Genomic DNA, 24,569 nt, shown 5'->3' with positions numbered 1-24,569 from the left:
AACACTGGATACAAATTAACTCACTTAACTTAATGTCTAATTAACAGTTGCTGATATAATCTCTTTAAAGTAGGATGATGAAGGTTGCCAAGCAGCCACTCAATGGTGGAATACTTGCCTGTATGCATGCAGTCCTAGGTTCAGTCTCCAATACTGCAAGTTTTAATTTAGCTAAGTTTTAATTTTTCATGGGTACTTCTGTTTCACTGAGAAACTTCAAATGTAAATTCTAAAGGCACAGATTGTCCTCTTTAACCTGTGAGTTCTTGTCTGTGGTGTCAGATTCCCCTCTAAAGAGCAATTATGCACATTTAAAGGAAACTGCATATAGTAGCATTATTAAACTTAATCCTTTTATAGAGTACAAATATCTCATGTTCCTGGTTTTAACATATAATTATGTGGCCTCATGTTTCTTATATCAATCATAACTGAAATAGGCCAAATTCAAAACTAGTGTTTCATGTACTTGATTTTAGAAAAAAAAATCAGTGCTGCATCTATATGAAGACTATCCACACTGTACTGATCATTCGAGTATTTTGAGATCCCATTACTATATAATTTTCAGACCCAGAAATAAGCATGTATTTATAAGAGTGATATCAGTGTAACCTATACATATTTTTCTGCTTCATTTGTAAGGTAGATGGACAGCACAGAACTATAGCCAGTTCTGGGGAATGACTTTAGAAGAAGGGTTCAGATTTCGCCTTGGCACCTTGCCACCTAGCCCCATGCTTCTGAGCATGAATGAAATGACAGTAAGTGTTCCTTTCTGATTCATGACTGTACACGTGTTTTTACAGGTGAACTCATGTGTATATTTGAAGAAATCTGAAATATAATATGCAGTTTTGATTTTTCAGAATCATGAAAATGAAACATTTGGTCATATAAATTAAAAAAAAATCCCTAAATATAATAACCATTATATACCTATAAAGTTTGTGTGTCCTTTAAGTGATGATTGGGTGTTCTGTTTCACTGTCAATAATTTCATAGAACTACTTATTTCTGCTGAAGGGTTGGCTATTCAATGCTTTGACTGAGGAGGGTAAGTCTGTGAGAGTGCTTCCAGAAACTATAAATTAAGAAAGGAAGACAACTACATATTACAAAAAAAGTTATCAAAATTACATTACAATATTCAATCCATTGGTATATAGCAAATTCAAAGAAAACATTCCACCATCCATCCCATCTCAGTGACCCCAAAATTTTATACCCAATTTACTTTCTTAATTAAGGAAAGGTGCAACTATAATTATCTAGTCTTTAACTTGATCCAACACCACAGAAGGATAAAATATTACCTAACAATTGAGACATTTGGGTGCCTGGACAATCACCCAAAGTTCCTTTCCATGTTGGGGCTTCCATTTTCAGTCTACAGGCCTAGAATATCAGGCAGACTTTTCAATGAAGCAGGAAATTTGAAGGACTGCCTTGCCATGTACTGGCAAAGTTTGTCAGTCCATCTCCTCTATGTCCTGCAGAATGTCTGGGAGACTCTTCTATGAAGCAGGAATCTCAAAGGATTGTCCTGCCTTGTTTTGGCAAGGTTCAGCAGTCACTTTCCTGTGGGTTCTGCATGTCCAGTCTGCACAGCACACAGTCAAGTAGTCAAGGCAAAAGCAATTTCTTGCCCAAATTGCTAATCTTGCCACAATGAAAGCAAACTCCTATGGAGTTTCTTTGATTCCCATCATCCTTTTATGAAGAAAGTTGGTGCTGCCAGGAGCAGATGTATCTCATTATCATAAAAAGAAGCCAATCTTAGGCATGTACTCCATGATGATTAGAAGAGATTTGTCCTCAAAAGTCCTCAAGCTGCCTTAAAGAATATATTTGAGTTTTGCCTGGAGACCTGCCACACTTATTTGTGAAATCGTGCTTCTTAGTATTTTCATGCTTCCTGCTTTTGCACAGGTAGTCAATTTTTCATCTTACTACCTTTACAGGGACCACAGACACTTATCACTTCGTGTATAGTGTTTCCTTGGCACACACACTTTCAAGTTGAGCTATTTCTTTGAGGTCTACTACTACAGTCCTGAGCAGAGTGGCTTACAGTGGCACTGCAGGGCAGCTTGGCAGTCTACAATAAAGGCGTCAGGCTCCAGATGCCCAAATTCTCTGAGAATTCTGCTGTTACATGAATTGTAAATTAACTAGTGTCTGTTAAACATCCAGCCCAAGCTTTGTTTTCCAGGCAGATGATCACCCCAGTTAAGTTCCAATGTAGATGCCAGCATTGCTAGATCATAACTAGTATCAGAGAAAATGATACCACTTGATGTTTATTGAGCAAATATGTGCCAAGCATGCAAATACCTTCATGCTTCATCTCATTTAATAGCTACAACAGCTTGATATTCTGGGTACTATCATCACTGAGTGCTTTAATGTCAAGCAAACTAAGACTGAGTGAGCCCAAGCCACCCTGAGACTGAACAAGCAAAGTGCTGCCTCAGAATTCATTAATTGCAAACCTTGTCCTTTGCGCATACCCCAATAGTCTGTAGTATAAGTAGGTCCAGGTAACTTTACTCAATTCACATTCAATATAGAAAAGAAAATGTTTAATCTCCTACCAAGAGTTATTTTTCATAGGTGTTCAGTTTAGAAATAATTTAGGATCTTTTACAACTAGTATAGCAAAATCTTTAGCAGCATGGCTCATTTCATGGTTTTTAGTGACTTGACTTTATGCTCAACTGGAAAAAATGTGGTTTTTTTCTTGTGGTTTTCTCTTTCCTTTTTGCCCTTAACATTGTTTAAGTTAAAAAAAAAACAACTCCATTATAATGGTTATTCTTCATTTTCTTTCATTGAGGGACAGGGTGAGCCCAATATTTATATGTGTAAACATTAGTATACTTTTCCTTAAGAATGTTTACAACATTTACTTTTCAAACTTTAACTTTTCAACTTCTGATAATTTACTGTAGTCTAGAAAAACACATGATAGAGTTTTTCAAGTTGCCACTCACCATAGTAGACAACAGAACATTTTATTCTCAACCATTATTGGATCATGGGTATTTGCCTAAAAGTTTCTGTGGCAATATATAAATGAAAAACAATTTTAATGATTAGTGTTCTAGGAAAGTTTAAAGTTCCTAGTTGTTAAGTAATTCCAAGAAAGCAGCAAGGACAATTCAGCTGACTTCCAAGGGTTCCATTGCCTAATTATAACATATGACACAGAAATATATTCTGATTTCTTGGGCACAGTAGCTTGAGGGCTAAGTTTCTAAGTGTTAGAATTGTCTTCAATATTAGTCAAGTGGGAGAGAATAGAAACCACAGCAAGTATATATGGGAAGGACATGAGGTCAACACAAACTGAATTAAACTGGTACCCATACATAGGCTAAAGATGTAGCCTGGTGACTATACAATTAATACCCAATAAATGATATCAAACTGACTCAAAGTACAATACAAATGGACAATTTATGAAGTTGTATGTCTGAATAACTGATATTTCCTTCATTTAAAAATTATTTTCAGCACAGGATGGACTACATATGTAAGAGTGTTGTTGGTATAAAATCCTGTAGAGGAAAGACTATACATTAGTGAGGCTATTGTTCTTTGTAGTTGCTAAACCATGATATGATTCTTGGTGTGCTAAGAAAATGATTTGCAACCTAACCCCCAAATCTCTCTTATTCTTTGGCCACACTGCCTAGATGAGTGTTGGAATGTAAAAGCCTTTACTCTGCATTGGAAAAGTGAGTGTTGAATCATCCTTAATTCTTGGATAAGCTCTTCTCATCCTGATTTGGTATCCAGGCTATATTCTTTGGCTTAAGTTACAACTGTCTGTAGCAGACTACTGAACTTCAGTTAGAGAAATATTGATGGGTGTTATACAGGTATTTACACAATAAATTAAAAACTCTGTAGCACTCATGAACTAGCAACAGCTTAGGTTCTCTGCATAAGACCTGTACAGGATCAAGCCCGTTAAAATACTATCTTGAAGGGGAGAAGAACTCATGAACTTCCACCCCTAACTGAGGAGCTATTGACAGTGGATGGCTTCTGGGGAAGGGGGAGATTCTGAAGGGTGAGGCTCTTAGCTCTGACCTCTTGGCTTTCTTCTCTGAATCGGCTCTGTGTTTCTTATTTAATAAGACCGTTGGTTACATCTACAGGAGAGTCAGTTTTCTTCACAGATATTGCCACTAGCTAGTTGACTATGCTACAGTAGACAGTCCTATACCTATGAACATGGGCAGTATAAATTGGACTTTATGGGTTATTAAAAAAGAAAAAGATAACAAGTTGTGAAGGAGTTGGGAGTGGAAAGTGGATCTGGAAAGAGTTAGCAGGAGTGGGGATTGAATATGATCCAAAATACATGGTGTGGATTTCTCAAAGATTTAATAAAAATGTATTAAAAATTAATTCAGAAACAGCTTCAACTGCATTTTTCATAGGTTGTAATCAGTAACAGTGAAGAATAGAAATATGTCAAAAGTGTGGGGTTAGAAAGGCAATTTTGGGATTTAGGGGATGACTTTCCTGTATGTGAATCCTATGCGAGGGCAGATAAAAAGCAAGTAAACATATTCTCTCTGGGCAAAAGCAGAGCATTGAGCAGAAGGAGAAGGAGCAAAAGGGAGAAGGTTGAGAGGGATCTGGCCTGCACTCTGAACCTAGGCTTCCTAGGGTAGCTGAGAGTTAGGAGACCTGTATCTCAGCTGCCTCCAGATGACATTGTAATAAACAGCTCATCATATCTGTCTTCTGAAGATTCATGCTACTTATAAGAATATGGAGAACATGGCAGTTTTTATTTCATCAACTTTTTAATGCAGCATTTCCTAAATTCACAAGATTAGATAAGCTTTTGGTTAGTAGTCAGGTCTTAGGGTCCACACAATGTAATTTAAGAAATACTGACTTCAGCTAAAATTTTAAAAGAAGAGTACTGGAAGGAACATCAGTATATTCTGGGAAAAAATAGAACATTACCAATTCCTCAGAAAAAAAACTTGAGACAACCAATTATTATGGCTGCATGCAAAGCTTACATTGACAAAGGCTCTTCTGAGCCAGCAGAAACATAACTGTTGAAGGGATGTTAAAAAGTATATGTGGGTTTGGTGATAAACTCAGTGGAAGAGTGCTTGCCTAGTATGTACAAAGTCCAGTTTCTACATCAAGTACTATAAGCTTTCACAGACACGTGCAGGCATTTGTATATCTAGGGTATATATAGGATAAAGTGGTTGCTGGAGGCAGGGTGTTTGGGACTTACCACTTGTGTCCTCCATAAAATGATGAATTCAGTTTACCTAGGTCTTAAAGTTGTATGAGTTCTGTAAACTGCTCAATACGTGCTCAATAAAACAGACTATAGTAAGACATTAAGGCAATACATTAATTATATTTAGGTACTTTTCTCCTTCTTTGTATTTTTGACCTTGATTTCCTTAACCTTCAGAGAACAGCAACACTCTGAAATGGGTTAGTTCTGAAAGGACTTAATTATTTAGACCTTCATCATTTTTAGCATTTTTTTCCAGCTAGAATGTAATGCACAGCTTTCCATTTACTGACTGATGGATTTTAGAGATTTCTGATAAGCCTGAAAATTCTTACCATGCTCTTAGACCAAACCAAATCAAATCAAACCAACATAGTATATGTAAGATTGTTATTTCCAGATTTAATGTTCAAGTACTTGGGAATTTATCAAATAGCTCCAAGAAGCCTCATTGTGTTACATTTATTTATAAACATTGAAAATACTTTGGATTAAAAATACTATTTTTGCTCAAAAATCTGAAAATTAAGAGCTTATTTGTATATTTGGTTCAGTTGAGATGGCTTAAAGCAGAGCCTGGAGAGATTACTCAGTGATTAGGGATACTTTCTACTCTTGTAGAAAAACAGCTTTAGTTGTCAGCACCCATATGGTGGCTCACAACCACCTGTAACTACAGTTACAATCAATTTGATGCCATCTTTTGACTCTGCAGATACTAGGCATGCATGCAGTACACATGCATGTAATATATACGCAGGAGAGACATGCAGACACATGCAATAAAACTCAGTAAATTCAAGAAATGAGCAGTTTTGTTATTGGCATTGTTGATTACCCCAGAAAAATAATTGGGTGTTATATCTAAAGTGGAACTAATAAAGTGTTAAGAAGGCTGGTATGTCAACTGAAACCCATAACCATACTACTATATTTGATGTCAAGTTGACATAGGTTAAAAAAAATGTTGTTACCCTAATGAGAATCTTTACTCAGCATAAATGAACTTAGTTGACAAACTCACAGATAAAAATGATAACATAAATTTTACATGGTATGTGAGAGTTAAACAAAAATATTATTTTATGAATTACATACTAACTTGTAAGGCCCCTAAAATTTTTGATGAGAAAACAAAAGTTCATTTGATCATTTGAACATTTCCTCACTATATAGCACATAACAGTTGACTGTTTTTATTTCCCTAGTCATTAGATATAATCCATGTATTTTCTTTTTCTACTTATTTTAAATTTTTTATGAAACATACCTTGATCATGTTATTTTCCATCCATCAACTCTTCCCAGATTATCCTCACTTCTAACAACCCAACTTCATGTTTTCTCTCTCACTCAAAATGAACAAACCAAACAGTGGAACAAAAACACTTGAACTTGCTTAATATATGTCAGTGATAGCAAATGGTGAGACGTGAAATATACCTTTAAAAAAATCAAAATGTGTATCTCCCCGTTTAGTTTTTATAAACTAGTAACAGGTTATTGAAAATTTCAATTATTTATTTATTTATTTATTTATTTATTTATTTATTTATTTATTTATTTTACATCCTGACTGCAGTTTCCCCTCCCTCCTCTCCTCTTTGTCCCCCCCCCCACACCTCCTCTTTACCTCCCCCTCATCTATTACTACTTCATTTCTATTCAGGAAAGGACAGGCATCCTGTGGATATCAACAAAACATGGCATATCAAGTTGTAAAAGACTAAGCACCTTGCCTTGCATTAAGGCTTGAGAAGGCAGCCCAGTATGAGGAATAGGGTCCCAAAAGCAATCAGAAGAGTCAGAGACAGCCCCTGCTCCTATTATTAGGAATCCCACAAGAGGACCAAGCTACACAACTGTCACATATATGCAGATGCAGGGTGCCTAGGTCAGTCCCATGCAGGCTCCTCCCTCGTATATTCAGTCTCTGTGAGTTCCATGAGCCCAGGTTAGTTGATTCTGTAGGTTTTCTTGTGATGTCCTTTACCCCTCTAGCTTCTACAATTCTTCTTCCCTCTCTTCACCAAGATTCTCCGAGCTCAGCCTAATATTTGACTGCTGGTCTCTGATTCTGTTTCCACCAGTTGCTGGATGAAGCCTCTCTGATGACTATTGGGCTAGGCACCAATCTATGAGTACAGCAGAATATCATTAAGCATCATTAATTGGAATTGTGTTTGGTTCTATGTTTCTGGGCCATCCAGCCTCTGGGTCCTTGTGCTCCATACAGTGTCATGGGTGAACTCACCCTGTAGCTGGAGTTATCTCCAGTCCCACCCAGGCCCGCAGCCACTCAGACCCAAATAAACACACAGACACTTATATTATTTAAACTGTTTGGCCTAATGGCTCAGGCTTCTTGCTATCTACTTCTTGTGTCTTAAATTAACCCATTTCTATTATTCTATAAGTTGGCACAAAGCTTGTAGCTTACTGGTACTTTACATCTTGCTTCTCATGGTGGTGGCTGGCAGCGTCTCCTGATTCAGCTTTCCTTTCCCAGAATTCTCCTTGTCTGCTTATCCCACCTATAATTCCTGCCTGCCTACTGGCCAATCAGCATTTTATTTATCAACCAATCAGAGCAACATGTTTTCACAGGATACAGAAAGACATCCCCAGCACTCACCCTTGTGGCATGGGTCTCAGGATGGAACAATCATTGGTTGCCTACGCCCCCAGTCTCTGTATCATCCTTACCCAAGGACACCCCATAGGCCAGACAGATTCTAGGTCAAAGGTTATGTGGGTTTGTTGGTGTTCCAGTCCCTCCACTGGTAGTCTTGCCTGTCACAGGAGGTGGCCAGTTCAGGTTACATATCCTCTTTGACTAGGAGTCTTAGCTGGGGCCATTGTGGGAGTTTCCCTTGTACCAGGTTTCCCCCTGACCCTGAAATGACCTACTTTCTGGTCAGCTCTTTCAGCACTGTCCTACCCACCCCACTCCCACCTGATCCCTCACGTTCCCATCCTGACCCTCCCCTAGTCCACCCAGGAAATCTCTTATTTTCCCTTTCCCAGGGAGATCTAAGTGAGCTCCTTGTTCCCTAGCCTCTCTAGGTCTGTGGATTATAGCCTGGTTATCCTTTACTTTACTTGATAGGTTATTGACTTACAAGTCAATACATACCATGTTTGTCTTTCTGGGTCTGGGTTACCTCATTCAGGATGATTTTTTTTTTTAAAGTTCCATCCATTTTCCTTCAGGTTTCATGATGTCATTGTTTTTAACAGCTGAGTAGTACTCCATTATGTAAATGTGCCACATTTTCTTTAGCCATTCTTCAGTTGAGGGACATCTAGGTTGTTTCCAGGTTCTGGTTATTACAAATAAAGCTGCTATGAACATAGTTGAGCAAGTGTCCTTGTGGTATGATTGGGTATCCTCTAGGTACATGCCCAAAAGTGGTATAGCTGAGTCTTGAGGTATTTTCTAAGAAACAGTCGTATTGATTTCCAAAGTGGCAGTACAAGTTTGTACTTCTAGGAGCAACAGAGGTCTGTTCCCTTTACTCCACATCCTCTTCAGCATGAGCGGTCACTTGTGTTTTTGATCTTAGTCTTTCTGACAGGTGCAAGATTGAATCTCAGAGTCCTTTTGATTTGCATTTCCCTGATGGCTAAAGATGTTCAACATTAAGTGTTTTGCAGCCATTTGAGATCTTCTGTTGAGCATTCTCTGTTTAAATCTGTACCGCATTTTTAATTGGATTATTTGATATTTTGATGTCTAATTTCTTGAGTCTGATGAAAGGATGGTCAAGATCTTTTCCATTCTGTAGGTTGCCATTTTGTCTTATTGACAATGTCCTTTGCCTTACAGAAACTTTTCAGTTTCATGAGGTCCCATTTATTAATCGTTGAAATTTTTATTTGAGTAAAAATAATCCTTTCTGAAAGAAGATCTCATCCTAGTGCCAATAGCACCTGTGTGACACAAGGCTCTGAGGAGACTAAAACGCTGACAATGAAAAGGGAAAGCAGAGTTAAATACCTTTGCAATTCACATAATATTTGTTTGGTTCCCAAACCCATGTATGCCAGGTAGCTACAGCACAGTGAGTGTGGATGATGCCAGAGGGGCTGGGTCAGTTGTTATGATGGAGCTTGTGTTGGTGTGTGTTTACCTCAGAACCTTCTCATACATGTAGGAAAAGGGATTGGTAGACTTTCTCGCTGTCACTGAGTTATGGTTGTTAAAATTCTAGCCACCACTGTATGCACACTGCTGTGAAGGTAACTGAGAACAGCCAGACCACTGGAGGGACCTCACTGATCATCACAGATAGGTCTTCACAAAAGCTGTTAAAGAGAAGGTTTCTAGTATAATTGGAGGAGCTCATGTACCATATATACCCACTAGCTGGCTTTCTAGTACCAGCCTCTTTCTTTTCTGTTCAGATTTCTTCCCCAAATCTGCTGCACAAGACATTAATTCTTTGCGTTATTATTTTAGCATGAAATAGAAAATGAAATAAAATGAAACAATCTGCATTGAGCCAATTGATAAACCTTTAAAACTATGAATATTATTCATAAGTTTTAGACACTCACATACACTGACACTTGCTAAATAAAATATTGTGGTGAAAATATAAAAATGGTTCTTATAAATTGTTCAAGTAAATCAACTCCCTTTAAAATTACCTGCTAAATTTTCCTCAAACTTGAGTTCTAGGTAAACCATTTAGGATCTATTCATCTGTTCTTGTATGCATTTTTCTAAACTTTTAGTACCTCTGAAATTGGGGAAATTTCTTACATTTCATGGATTTGGCTCAATGAAAGACAGCATTGACCTGGAAACTTCAATGGCAATTCTTTATTCTTTACTAAGTATGATAAGGCTCAACTGTGAGGGGCAAACCCAAAAAATGACAGTGGCATAAGCATGGTATAGTCACCCTCCACTTTTGCAAGCAAAGCTGCAAAGGAAGAGGGTCCCGGGCCGAGCTGCATGCTGTAGTTGCTCCTTCTTCTCTCGCTCCTTCATTTCCAAATGAAGAAATGTCTCGGTATTCTTTGGCCACTGACCTGGAACTGTGAAATATTGGAATAGACTTAAGCTCTCAGTTTCATTATTTAAATTTTAGATGTTTCTGGTTATTCAAATTAAAATGGGGGAGAGGGTGAAGTTGGAGCTGGGGATAGAAGGTTGCTCCACATAGTGGGTGTCCTGTAGGTATAGAGTCAATAGTAACAATGTATAGATTCATAATGATGTTCTGGAGAAAATAAGTGTGTTTTAAGCCTCTCATTAAGACTGCCTTCCCATTCCCCATAATCTAACTAAATGCAGAGGGTAATATAAACAAGTATTGTGATTGGCACCACTGTGTATTTATATCTCTGTGCATAGTATCTCTATAATTTCCAAATAAAATGTTGAAATAGGCAGACTGTTCAAATTAATTGTGAAATTTGGCTAATGTTGGTTTGGGAATAGAATTTATAATTGATTTTTTTCAAGATAACAATATAAACAATTAAAAATGCCCTAATGAAAGAATGCATATTCTGTTTGAAGACAAATTTGTACTTATATAAGATCACATTTGGAATTTCTGTCACTCTTGGGTTGTCCTCTTGATTCTTTTAGTTATTATGTAATATTTCATCAAATTAATGTAATTAAAATGTATCATTTATTAAAGTCAGAATTCTTTAACCAATTCTTGAAAGCTATTATTTTGTGATACTATTTTTACTTATTGTCTCTTGAAAATATTCTTAGTTTCTAAGGGAATGTAATACTTAGGGGATCATGGGATGTAACATTTTCTCTGTGCTCCTTAGTTAAACCATTTGATATCATGAGGGAAATAAAATTGAAGGTAATTTCTCTGACTAGCTTTAAGTCATAGAGACTCATTTTCAAGGAAAACAATATTAAAAAGTAGTTAAAAAAAACTTTAAAAAGCCAAAACATGAATTTCATGAATTCTTCTGTCTTATTGTATAGGTAAATATGTTTTCAACAAAAACACTATTATAATTGCTGTTTGTCTTCATGTTATCTCACTGAGAAAGATTACCAATGTTTTTTTTGCAATTGTTAGCTTTAATGAATAAATCATAAAAGAAGCAAATAGTGCTACAATAGTTTAACAGACCTAAAGGGGAAATCATATTTTAAGAGATGAAATCTATGTGACTTACACACACACACACACACACACACACACACACACACACACACACACACACACACTTTTATTATTATCAAACTATCTTCCATATGCAAAACAGCCTGATCACCTCTCAAATGTGGAAGTCATATTCTATACCATTAAATTCTGCTGAAGTATATTAGAAATGATAGAAGAGATATATCCTCACTCTACTCATAAATTGTATTTCAAAGTCATAAAATAACTACTGACATTCAGACACTCAAATTTTCTGGAAGCTTGAGGCAACTTAATGTGATAAGTGCTTAAATGCACACTGATAAGCAGATGAGAGTGATATGGGAAAGCACAGGTGATGTGTAAATCATGTTTCTGTTTCACATTTAGAAAGACACCTTTGAGTGTCTCTCCTCAGTCATTCCTCTCAGCTTATGCTGCTGCAGCTCTGAGGTTCTGCTATATGGTCCAACTAGCAGCACTGGAATTCCAGATCCCCATGATGCTGATTCTTATCATTTAGGCAATTTGTGGTAACTAGCTCTATGGCCTTCATTCTTCTGTCTAAGTTGCAATACCTTTAGGAATGGACTCAGGATTTCTTTTTCTCTTCTTGGGAAGTAATAGTTCTTGAAGTCTAAAGTGAATTCTCTCATCAATGCCCTAACTCACAAGTTATTTTGGATGGATGCGTTTGCCATAGAGGTAAATACATTTTAAATTTTACTAACTTTAGACTTTGAATCTATTTTTTAATTGTCAGAAGTAATTTTTTGTAAGTTGTCAGATCAGTAGAATCACTAGCACAAATCATAAAACCATTAAATCAATGAAATTTTATCATTTACGGACATTTAGCTTCTGATACAAGGTGCTGCATCCATGTATTTCTCATACAGATGACAATAATTGAGCATGATGTCATCAAAATTCTAAATCAAGGGTCTAGTCTAAGGAGAAAATCGTATTTAACTAAGTCTTTAGCATATCCATTAGCTTTTAGAAGTCAATTACCTCATTTATTGAAAAAGGTTGCAAATATTTCCTCTTATTATGTCACCTTGATATGTTGAGATAGTAGCAAGAACTGACCCTGTTAGAAATTTAATGCGGGGTTTTTATGACATCATAGTATTATCTCTTTGGTATTATACAAATTTTAAAGTACTCCTTAATAAGAATTTTATAAATATGAACAAGTTAATTTTCAGTTTCATTTCTCATAATAATGCAAAATTGAATGATTTCCTGTGTTAATGTACAATTGCCCTAAATGCCTTTTGTTCGAAATTCTTTCACCTGACAGTCATATATACTCTCAAAGGGAAAAGAGAGATGGAAGTAAACATTCCTTTTGAGGACTGAGTTTCACAGTCTCATATGTCATTTCATGTGAATGAGCAATCTAAGGTTCCAGTGACAGGTATACTGGTAGAAAGGTTCTTGTACTACATGGTAACCAGAAAAAGCATCCAATCCATGCTGTGATTCTCCACATACAGCTGCCTTTGAACACAAGTTGAAGAGAAATCCCCTGTAGCTATGCTTCCTTCAGACACCTGAATGCATTTTTTATAATGGAAAATCATTATAAACATTGCAAGAGGGCATGCACGATCTTACAGTGACGGTGGGACATACTTGAGAACATCTAACATATCTGTCTCTTTTTCCCTCAGGCATCTTTTCCTGCCAGAGCTGATCTTCCTGAGATTTTCATTGCTTCTTATAAGTGGCCTGGATGGACTCATGGTCCATTGGATCAAAAAAACTGTGCTGCATCCTGGGCTTTTTCCACTGCAAGTAATAACATTTCAATCACTTCCTCATAATTTCTCTTGTCTTTAGAGCATGGTAGACTACTTGGACAGTTTATAAACATAGAAAATGTAAATAATAGAAAAAATGGCCAGTTAAAATATTCTGGCCAAAGAAAGGAACCTGGAGGTTATAAATGTTAATCTAAAACTTGGATATTAGTGCCTAATGTATATAGACATTGAATAAAGAGGCAAACTTCATTTGATTTTGAGTTTGGATGAGAGAAAGAATTTTGATTCCTTTTCACCATAACATCATTGAGAATCCTAATTTTCCTATATAAACTCACACAGAATCTTTACATTATTTCTTTTTATAAGATTTTCAAAACTATAGTTATTAAACTATTTTGAAGCAAAATCCAATTCTAGAATTTAATCATAGTAGATTCAAATTTTACATCTCATCTTGTACATAATAAATCTATATATTTTAAATTTAAGATGATATAACATCTTTTAATAAGATTACTTTCCAAAATAATGTTAATGTTCACTTTAAACTGTAAGAAATACCTCTCTAACAGATAATTTTGTGCAAGTTCTTAAGGCCAATAAATAACATACTCAGGTTGATCCCAAGATTTGATCTCCAGAATTATCCCCAAAGACTTTTCCACAATTAAGTAAAACCTACCATGATAACATCTGGACACTATCAACATCTTTATAGAGCTATGTTCTGGTGCTTTAATTCAGTCCTAAAAGAGCATTTAGGAGCAAAGTAAAACACTACAGGCATTGTGAGATGAGTGCTTAGGAACTTGGGGAGGACAGCTTAGGTAGTGACATTCTCTGGGACAAGAAACTGCTGATCACTATGTACTTTTAATTCTTAGTATTAACCAGGTTACTCCAGAAATGCTCTGGCATAGCCATAGTCTTGGGATAGCTCACTTCAGAGGTAGTTAAATATTTTTAATCTGTACTAGTACCCACCTTATCAGTATAAATGTTGTCTTTCCATTGTTTCTCTTAATGAGTTAGAAATCAATAACTCATTTGGGCCCTGTTTCAGACTCATTTCAGCACTGTTTGAATAAAGTTTTTTTTTTTTTGTTTTTTTTTTTTTGGTTTTTCGAGACAGGGTTTCTCTGTGTAGCTTTGCGCCTTTCCTGGAACTCACTTTGGAGACCAGGCTGGCCTTGAACTCACAGAGATCCGCCTGCCTCTGCCTCCCGAGTGCTGGGATTAAAGGCGTGCGCCACCACCGCCCGGCCCTTGAATAAAGTTTTAATCAACTAAAACATTAATTTGTGCTTATGTGGTAAACACCTCCTAAACTATGTGAATTCCTTAAATTTAGGGTAGACCAGTACACCAAATGTATTTCTGTATACATTTGTATTTCTGGATACATTTATTTTTTTCCTTTACTAAGAAATTTTTTAATTCATTTTACATACCAACCCCAGATCCCCCTCTCTTCTCTCCTTCCACTCTGCAGCCTTACCTCCCTAGCCTACCCCCCATTACTTATGTTCTTAGTGGTAAGAAACACAGCACCTTGCCAGGGCTGCTGTGGAGAATGTGTGCATTAGAGTCCCCAGGTCATGGCCCCACAGACAGTTTCATTGCAGTCTCTGAAAATTCTCATGTTTTAGGAAGGAAGCTCATGAAAGTAAAGTAATTCACAAAGACAAGAAGTGTGAGAAACCATCTGGCCTCAAGCTTCCACCTCCACTGCTACTATTTTTCTTCATTGTAAAAGTATTTTCAATGAAATGATATACAAACACTTAAAATATATTTTTGATACTAATCACATAAACATCAAAGTATCAAAGAACTTCTATTCTCCACTAGAAAATAAAGATTTACTCTCTTGAGAATATCAGAGGTAGCAGGATACTGTCATTTTATCCTACGAAGTGTATCCTGTTGAAAAATAAACAGGGTTGAGAATGAAGGGGAAGCTGTCAATGAACATATCTAAACACAGCAGACGAATACACACATTTCAGATGTGTAGAAAGCATACATAGAAACATGTCTACAGGAATTAATTTAAAGTGAATTATTTTAGAAAACAACTCCAAATTGACACCATGAGGCTTTTTTGAGAAGAAGAAACAAAAACAAACAAACAGACAAGAAACCAAAACCTAAGTTCCTCTGAGAAAAGAGAATGCATTAAAAAAAAAAAAAGGCTTTCAGTTTTCTGCCTTTAATTGAAAGTGCACAGAATACTGGTGTGGGATTTGACCCAGATGAACTATGAACACGGAAATGATGGTAGGTTTCTAACATCTGAAAAGTTCCTACTGAAATGGTCCTCACCCTAATTTTTTCTTCTCCTTTTACATTTGTTTACTATGGAAATGTGGTCACACTGAAGACACCATTTCTGCTACCATTGATTCGCTTCCCATTATCCTATGAGGGCAGAGAAAGGACCCCTTTCCTTTCCTGTTCTTTACCAGTCAATATATATTTATTTTTCATGTTAAGATTTTAAAGTAGTGTGCATGGTATTAAGTGTCATGGCATTCCAGCGATAGCAAAACAAAACAAAAACAGAAGAAGCCCACACCTAGTGATACATTTCCTCCAGCAAGACCATATTTCCTAAACCTACCCTAATGCTGCAAGCAACTGGGAAGTAAGTTTTCAGATTCTGGAAACTATTGGGTACATTTATCATCCAAACAACTATGATATACAGCTAATGACTTTTAAGAGTATTATAGTAATGATAGTTATATACCCATTGATACGCTCACTTAGTTGCACATATATGCATATATATATGTCTGTGTGTATCTATATGTTTACATGTAGAATTAACTGCATGTCTACTAAAATATGATTATTTTGAATCACATTATGGATATAAAAGTATGTTACAAATATTTTAGCTATAGTATAATACAGTTATATTAGTTTAAATTAACAGAAGTATGACCTCTAGGGTAGTTACATTAGATGCCAATGTAAAATTAGGAATTTGATTTACTTTAGTGTACAAAGTTATGCTAGATTAATGGATTAGTTAAAATGGATTAATTTATAGTTAATATTTATGTGATGAATTTTCTTGATTTTTCATTCATATAAAACATAGATTTACCTGCAGTTCTAGGGAAGATGCTGTCCTAGATGCAAGAGTTAAACAATTCAGGTACATAAATCTCTCTCTCAGAAAATCTGCCACTCGACAGGTTTCTTAATGAAAAAGGGTTCAAATATATAGAGACTATAAATGAGTATGGAACCAGAAGCCTTTAAACCATGAGTTACTGGAGCAATACCAATTTTGAAAACTAGTTGAGGTTCAAATAAAAAAAGTATTAGAAATATGATATCACATATTATTTGAATATTAATCAGTATTTTGTTTGAAACAGGTGTGGCAGCTGACCGAATAGCAATTCAGTCCAAGGGTCGATACACAGCCAATCTCTCCCCTCAGAATTTGATCTCCTGCTGTCCCAAGAACCGTCATGGATGCAACAGCGGAAGCATTGATAGGGCTTGGTGGTTCCTGAGAAAACGTGGGTAAATAACTGCTCAATGTGTGTTTCTAGGATTCTTAGAAGTGGTTTTCTTTTTTAAGTGAGAATATAGAAAAAGACTGGTTTCAAGATTTTTTTTTTTTTTACAAAAAGAAACTCTAAAAAAGGTGCCACATCTATATAACCATAAGTAAATGCCACATTTAAATATATATTGTCTTGGCTTCTGCTAACATTATTAGCCACTGGAGATAGTTTTGGAAGAAGGTATACATTTTCAGATAAATTAATATGAAGACTCAAAGAAGTATCTGTTCCTGTTGCTCTGAGCCAAATAGTTGTATTGGGTCTTCACAGAGCAAGGACCATTGGTTAACATCACTGATGAATCTGTTATTCCATTTGGTTAGACAAATTGAGGAATATAGAACTCCAGGAAAAATCAGATTAAACACATGGAAAAGAAAATAAATGAGCAACTTAGAGTTTTCATGACCCATTAGTTTCTATCTTATAGGATGGAAAATGGCAAGTTGTTTTACTCTCATGTAGTTTGATATATATGTAACATCCTATGTCTAGTGTGCAACAAAGTTATTAAAGAACACAGGGAATTCTAGCTAACAGTGGTATAAAAGGTGGTTAATTTGTTCTTTACCATACAAGACTAATATGCCTACTATTTCATGGCATCTGACCATAGCCAGCCATGAGTGAAAGGCATGACAGATATTAATGGGAGCTAATACATTAATTTCTTTCATATATTTCATGTAATAAAGAATTGTTATGAATTAAAGTTGCCCAATTTGGACTAGTATCTTCCAGTTTGGTTAACTTTTGCTTAGTCCTATGATCAAATGAAACAGTTGATATATCTACAATGTAATCCCTACACCTAGGTCTTAGGGCAAATCACAGAAGTGAGGACAGAGAGATTAAGAGCCTGAGGAACAGGATGACTACTATCAGATAGCATATATACATACATATATGTTATAGTAATAATTAATGAAGAAGGGTCATTAATTTAAGAGGAAGTGGGAGAGGGGGCATTGGGGGAGTTGGAGGCAGGAGAAGTAGTGGTAGAAATGGTGTAAATCCAGTACTCATGTATGAAATTTAAAAAAAAATGAAATCATCATCATCATCATCATCATCATCATCAGTAGTAGTATGCAGAGGTGGCTCAGTGGGTAAAGTGCTTGCTGTAGAAGCGTCATAACCTGCATAAAAATCAAGTTATGGTATCACAAGCCTATGATAGCAGTACTGGAAGTCAGAAAAAAGAATATCCCAAGGACTCACTGGCCAGAGAGACTAATCCATTGGTAAACTCTAGGTTCAGTGAGAGATTCTATAAGGAGAGTGAAAGACAAAGAAATCAACTTCAATCTCTGTCCACCATGTGTGTAATTAAGGACACAAGCACCATCACACGTGTACACACATGTATGTCACACACACAGATTTAGTATGTATATGTTAAATACATTACATACATAAATTGGCATTGCAACCCAACAAATCTCATTGTGTTTATCTGCTTAGCCCACCATAAGAAAATACCATAGACAACAGACATTTTGTTCTGGCATTTGCAAAGTCAAGATCAACATGCGGGTTGATTCAATGCATCAGAAGTGATCTTAACTTGGCTGGCTAATGTCTACCTTCTCATAGTATCCCCATATAGTGGAGAAATAGTTTCTTCTTTTTATGAGGAGAGTGATCCCGTTTATAAGGAGCCCATTCTCAAAACCTCACTTAAACCTGAATATCTTAAGGCCAAAATTCAGATGTCATTACCTAAGCTTTAGAGATTCAATATCTTTTAAAAAAGATTACATTTATAGTTAAAATTGAATTATATCACTTCTTCTATTCCCTTTCCTTCCTCTAGCCCCTCCATTAAACTCTTCTGTGCCCCAATTCTCAAATTTATAATTTTACTCTGATTATTTTTGTTACATACACACACATATATGCACTATGTAATTTATGTACATATACATAAGTACAACCTGTTGAGTACGTTTTTGTTGTTTGTCTGTATACAGTTGCAGGGCTGACCACATTGAATTGGATGACCAATAAGAAGGCTCATCCCTGGGAGAGGCTAATTCTTCTCTCTCAGCAGTTACTACTTGCTGATAGTTCTTTGTCTAGGGGTATGGCCATTTTAGGATTGCATTTTTATATAACTAATTACATGGTTTCATTTCCACTATCCACTATCCAGTTCTCTATTCAGCAAGGTAATGTTAAATTTGGAGTCAAATATTTTAGAGCCAAATAACTACTTGTGTGTTCAGTTTCAAAATCTGTCAATAGTTTAATTTTTATATAATATACAACTTAGAACTTCTTGCTTTATAAATTTCAATACTATATGTATATTATACTTTTCCCTCATAGTATCATGAACTAGGCACATATTCAGTGAAACCTTAAAAAAAGGATAGTGTAGTAGAAATGTCAACAAAAAAAAATCTTAATTCTAAAAGTGAAGTTTTCAGAATATTCCGTCAGCAAATAATCAAATAAATGTCTTCATATTAACCTGGATTTATGGCAGGATACTTTTCATCTTCAGGAAATTACACACCAAGTATATAATTATTTATGAAGAATGGATCGAAATAAGAGTTAAAAATCATAATTAAATAGTAAAAGGAGAGAAGATTATAGTATCATTAAGCTACTGTGTTATGTAGTTATATGGCAGTTTAGAGTTATGCAGGTGAATAAAAAGGAAAATCCACAAATGTTTAGTTCAGTAAACTTGACTATAGATACTACAACATTTTCCTGAATGCTATCCTCTTTTTTTCTTATTACTCTTAGACTGGTATCTCATGCATGCTACCCACTTTTCAAGGACCAAAACACTACCAACAATATCTGTGCTATGGCAAGTAGATCAGATGGGCGGGGGAAACGGCATGCCACTAAGCCATGCCCCAACAGCTTTGAGAAATCCAACAGAATCTACCAGTGTTCTCCTCCATACAGAGTCTCTTCAAATGTAAGTCTAAGCAGTAGGAACTAACAAGGATGCCATTCTTAAACTATATAGCTCTGCTGTTATTCATACTATTTTTAAATTATTATAGACTAACAAATGTTGTGTTTACAGATGTACTTTTCTATTTATAGCTACATTTATTTGTGTATGGTGTGTGAGTGTGTGTGTGTGTGTGTGTGTGTGTGTGTGTGTGTGTGTGTGTGTGTGTGTGTCTGTCTGTCTGTCTGTCTGTCTGCCTGGGGATGAGTGTACTTCACTTGTATCTGGAAATCAGAGAATAACTTGGCAAGAACTGGTTCTCTCCTTCCATCATGTTGGTCCTGGAGATGGTGCTCAGGTCATCAGGCTTGGTGGAATACACCTGAATCTCTGAAATGCCCACTTTATCTTCCTAACCTGTTCACATACAGTTGATGCTATTCTTAAAGCGTCCATTAAAAACTTGCATTTCATCAATTATAGCGCAATATAATTGTTATAGCAAAAATGAAAATGTTTGGCCTAAATTGTAAAATGCCTCCCCCAAAAAAGTTTTTTTTTTTGGTTTTTCGAGACAGGGTTTCTCTGTGTAGCTTTTGCACCTGTCCTGGAACTCACTTGGTAGCCCAGGCTGGCCTCGACCTCACAGAGATCCGCCTGGCTCTGCCTCCCGAGTGCTGGGATTAAAGGCGTGCGCCACCACCGCCCGGCCAAAAGAAAGTTTTTAATTATGCTTTATAAAGTATGTATGTGAATGAAACTGACAATTCACAGCTAAGCCACTACCTGTTGGTGGCAATAGTTCATTTTATTGATCTCGTGTTTTAGTCCATAATATAAGCAAAGCTCACTATAGTGAGAAAAAGATCCCCTTAGACTCCAGCTTGTCATGCTTAGTGCTCACCCAGTTTTTACTCAATCTCATCAGAGTTATCTGGACTCATTTAAGAAATACATGAACCTTTGGTTACCACCAGTTCTTTCGAGATTATAATCAAATGTTTTTATCCTGGTGTACTGGCGTTTTATTTGTAGTTGACCTAGAACTTAAAGAAGTTAATGTCTTGCCATTATTTAAACCTCTACTCACCTATAATGATCTTATTAAATGAGATCATTCTCTATTGCCTACATGGATCATACCTTCTCAGTCTTCTTTACTGATATAGGAAATAATTTCTCTGACTCAAATGGGTACTCACCTTTCCACCTAAGGAAGCATCATGCAAGGGTTCAGACTGTGGCAAAACTTCCTACTGTTTTCTTTGACCTCCAAGTGGCATTAATGTCTTTGTATTAACCTGGATTTATTGTAGGATACTGTTCATCTTCAGGAAATTTCATGCCAAGTATATAATTATTTACCAAAAATAGATTGGAGTTAGAGTTAAAAATCATAATGAAATAGCAAAAAGAGGGAAGACTACAGTTTGATTCAGCTACTGTGTTATGTAGTTGTTTTCTGATTTTATCAATAGTCCTTTATGCTTGTCCCTATAATAGAACATATTATATGATCCTGAAGTTAGCTGTTCCTTTGTCTGTCTACACACCACCATGTAACTATCTTAAGGATGATGAAGCATCAAAATTTGTTTCTACTAGACTTTGTAATGCATACTTTGTGCTAAATGTGCATGGAAGAATGAATGAATGAATGAATGAATGAATGAATGAATGAACAAACTGCCTCACTACTCAGGGGACACCAAGTGCAAAACAGCAGTATTTATAATGAAGCCATAGAATCTCACTCATCAGTTGTTTGGTGTAGCTGCTCTTATGATCAAATGATCAGAGGTGACATGAATATTTACTTGCTCAATCTTCCAATTGCCCTTTACTATTTTTCTTTATCACCATAAAACAGTTTTCTCCACTTCAAAATTATTGTCATAAAAATCAATAAAGCAAATGGGCTTATCATGGTTTTAGTAAGTTCATCACTGCAGTATGGTGCACATGACCATTACAAAGCAGGACTACAGCGCACCACAAGTGGCCAAGTCACTAAGGATTCTGGAACCCCTGAATGGATTGCACTCCAGCTCATATTATACACCAGACGTCAGCCATAGTATTTCTCATTGATTCTCATTGATACTTTTCATTGCAGGAAACTGAAATTATGAGAGAAATCATACAAAATGGACCAGTTCAAGGTAAGATCAGATGAAATGTCATTTTCAGTTATGAATATCTATATTAAGCAACATTACATGATATGACATCAAGGGACCATAATAAAAAAGAAAATCTTAGGCATCTTCATAAGAGTCAACACTTCTAGCCTGTGCAGTCGCAGAAGATTGGCTTACCAAAGCATATCATGAGCTTCAATTTTACTTTATGAAGATAAACTTGGCTATTAGTTGAACTCTTAAATACTAACAACACATTTAAGGAAAGGTGGCCGAGTTTCTCCAGAGTTATCATGGACCACCTGATAGACACACATGACTTGTAGTGATTAATTCAAGGGAGTGCACATTATTCTTGGTCACCTGTAAGAATCACACATAAGGTTATTTAATCACTTTCCATTTAGGTGGCTTTAGGAATACTTTGACAAAAAAGCAATGAACATTACTAGAATCAAATATAGTTTCCCTTTTATATTAGGTCAAAGAAAATCAAACAAACTAGGATGGCTTTTGTGTTTTACAAAACCATTTTTTTAATTTGACTTATTTTGTAAATTTGTTGTTGGTAGTAAAGTATTATTAAATAATAAAATCATACAGTGGTATACTAGATATAGATTTTGACTTTAGGGTATATCTCATCCTTTGTCCTTGTTGGAATCTGTCTTGTATCAAAAATGTTGATAAAGATAAATTCACAAAATGTATTTTCTGTATAACATTTTCCATGAAGTGCATGGGAAAACAAACCCAATGAGATGTGAAATGGGAATTCAAGTAGTTCCCACAAAAGGCCTGAGAATAGCATCAATATAGTGGGACATAAATTAAAAACACTTGCTATGAATTTGACGAACTATTGGTTAGTATTTTTCCCTTTATTTCTGAATGCTGATCTAATTAGTATTGATATAGGAAGAATCATAGATTTTAATATTTTTGTTGAAGTTATTTATCAAAAAAAAATCGAAGCTTATACTAAACATATCCTAAATTTAATTTTAAAAGATCTTAGAACTTTGCAACCAATAGATAAGGCTCTTTTTTTTAAGCGTGTGAAAATTGTTGGCAGTTATAACTGTGAGAATTCATGTGTAATTTTACTATGTGCTTTGTCTAGTGGTGTCTATGAGACAAATATGAAAGACAGAAGAAATTTTAATTAAAGACCAAACTCACAACCCACACTTTGACATTTTCTTCTTAAATGATTTTGGCAATTCATTAGGCAATACATTTGGCTTTAATCATTCTGAATTTCCAAATCATTGTAACACTACTTCCCAACCTCTACTCTTAATCAAAATAAATTTGGATCCTAATTTGTTTTTATGTTGTGGAAAACTGAGATTTACTTTGTGGCCATATATTATTTTTGTGAATTTCACATAACAAATTAGGAATAGAAAAACTTCAAGGCCGTAAAATAAAAAATGAAATCAGTGAGCTCTTATTTTGGAATTACTGAGAAAATATCTCCCACCAGCCTTAGCCATAGTCAAGATAAAGCATGCACCAGGACTTCTTTCTTTGGTCTTCATCCATCTTACAGTTGTGTGCAATCGTTTACTGTGTGCAGCTTCCCAAGACTCAGAGTGCAAAGCAGGTTCTTGCACACTTGCAAGCTTGTAGATTCATCTGCTTTGGTTTCATATCAGAGACTGAAGGAAGGTGGTACCTTTGTGTTACTCATGTTGGCTTCTTGCCCTTTGCTTTAGTTGGCAGTGTTTTATAGCAGTCATAATGCATTTTGTTCATGGTATTTAAAGTAGAGCCGAGTGGTAAGAGTTGAAAGAGTCAGTGGTTACATAGAGAGGAAAATCACTGGGAATATCTTCTTATTTTTGTGAATGGAAAGAATGCTACTTGGTTCTTGCTGTAGATGCAATTTGATTGCCCGCTAGCTGTAGCCTGGTTTAACTTACAGCATTTCTGTCTGCCTTGGGACAAAAAAAAATGTCGAATGGATTGAACGTTGAATAAATAACACTGTGTTTCTCTAAAACCTGCAGAAAGCAGAAATTTATACAGGGTACAATCTAAAAAATTCTTAAAACTCTGGGGGGATGTGTTTTATAGTGAGTAAAGGAGACTCAACTTCCAATGACACCTACAGGCCCCAAAGGCCTTGAATACTAAAGAACGAAGCTAAAAACAGAACATGAAAACCACATTTCCCTTTCCAGCATGAGCTTCACTGTGGGATCTAGCAAATGCCAGTGACCTTCATTCTGACTTCATTTAAAACCCATGTTGCGTTAAGATAGATAAGCTTCGTTCTTAGCTACCATGTTATTCATATCTAGTTCCAATTTAAAAAAAAACTTCAGAACACGCCTCCTGAGAGAGAAGTTTAAAGCTTGCAACCTGAATTGCACAAGTCCTTCCACAAAGCACCACATGGAATAGCAAAGTAATCTCAGAGAAGGAATGAAGGAGGATTTATGAAGCATAGGTTATGGTTTGTAAAGAGTGCAACACCGACTCAGCTCTCCAGAGCAGAAAGGATGAAATCCTGCCAGAATATTCTTTTGTGCATGACTTTTCTTTTATTAGAACCCAACAAAGAAAGGTTTGAAAGATATTTTAAATGTAAAATATGTACATAAGTAATATTCTAAATAGTAGAATTTTTTTAAAGGAATAAGAAAAGTTTGTAATCAATTGATAAGACGAAAATGAGGTTGCTGTCTCCTTAGACCCCACTCCTCACAACTTAACT

At 35.8% G+C, this 24,569-nt stretch overlaps 1 protein-coding gene across 1 annotated transcript in view; it reads left to right on the top strand.

Moving 5' to 3' along the window:
- The window catches only part of Tinag (tubulointerstitial nephritis antigen), a 98,464-nt gene that overhangs the window by 21,861 nt on the left and 52,034 nt on the right, over positions 1-24,569 (top strand). The window contains exons 4-8 of the mRNA XM_052714804.1: positions 650-764; positions 13,101-13,224; positions 16,589-16,739; positions 19,544-19,724; positions 21,820-21,865. Of these exons, the coding sequence (XP_052570764.1) occupies positions 650-764; positions 13,101-13,224; positions 16,589-16,739; positions 19,544-19,724; positions 21,820-21,865 (617 nt within the window). The remainder of the gene's footprint in view (positions 1-649; positions 765-13,100; positions 13,225-16,588; positions 16,740-19,543; positions 19,725-21,819; positions 21,866-24,569) is intronic.

The sequence above is a fragment of the Peromyscus californicus genome, unplaced genomic scaffold (assembly GCF_007827085.1).
Source record: "Peromyscus californicus insignis strain IS unplaced genomic scaffold, ASM782708v3 Scaffold_11__1_contigs__length_118956290, whole genome shotgun sequence".
Lineage (NCBI taxonomy): Eukaryota > Metazoa > Chordata > Mammalia > Rodentia > Cricetidae > Peromyscus > Peromyscus californicus.
The sequence above is the reverse complement of the archived record's forward strand: the minus strand, read 5'-3'. Positions and strand labels throughout refer to the sequence as shown.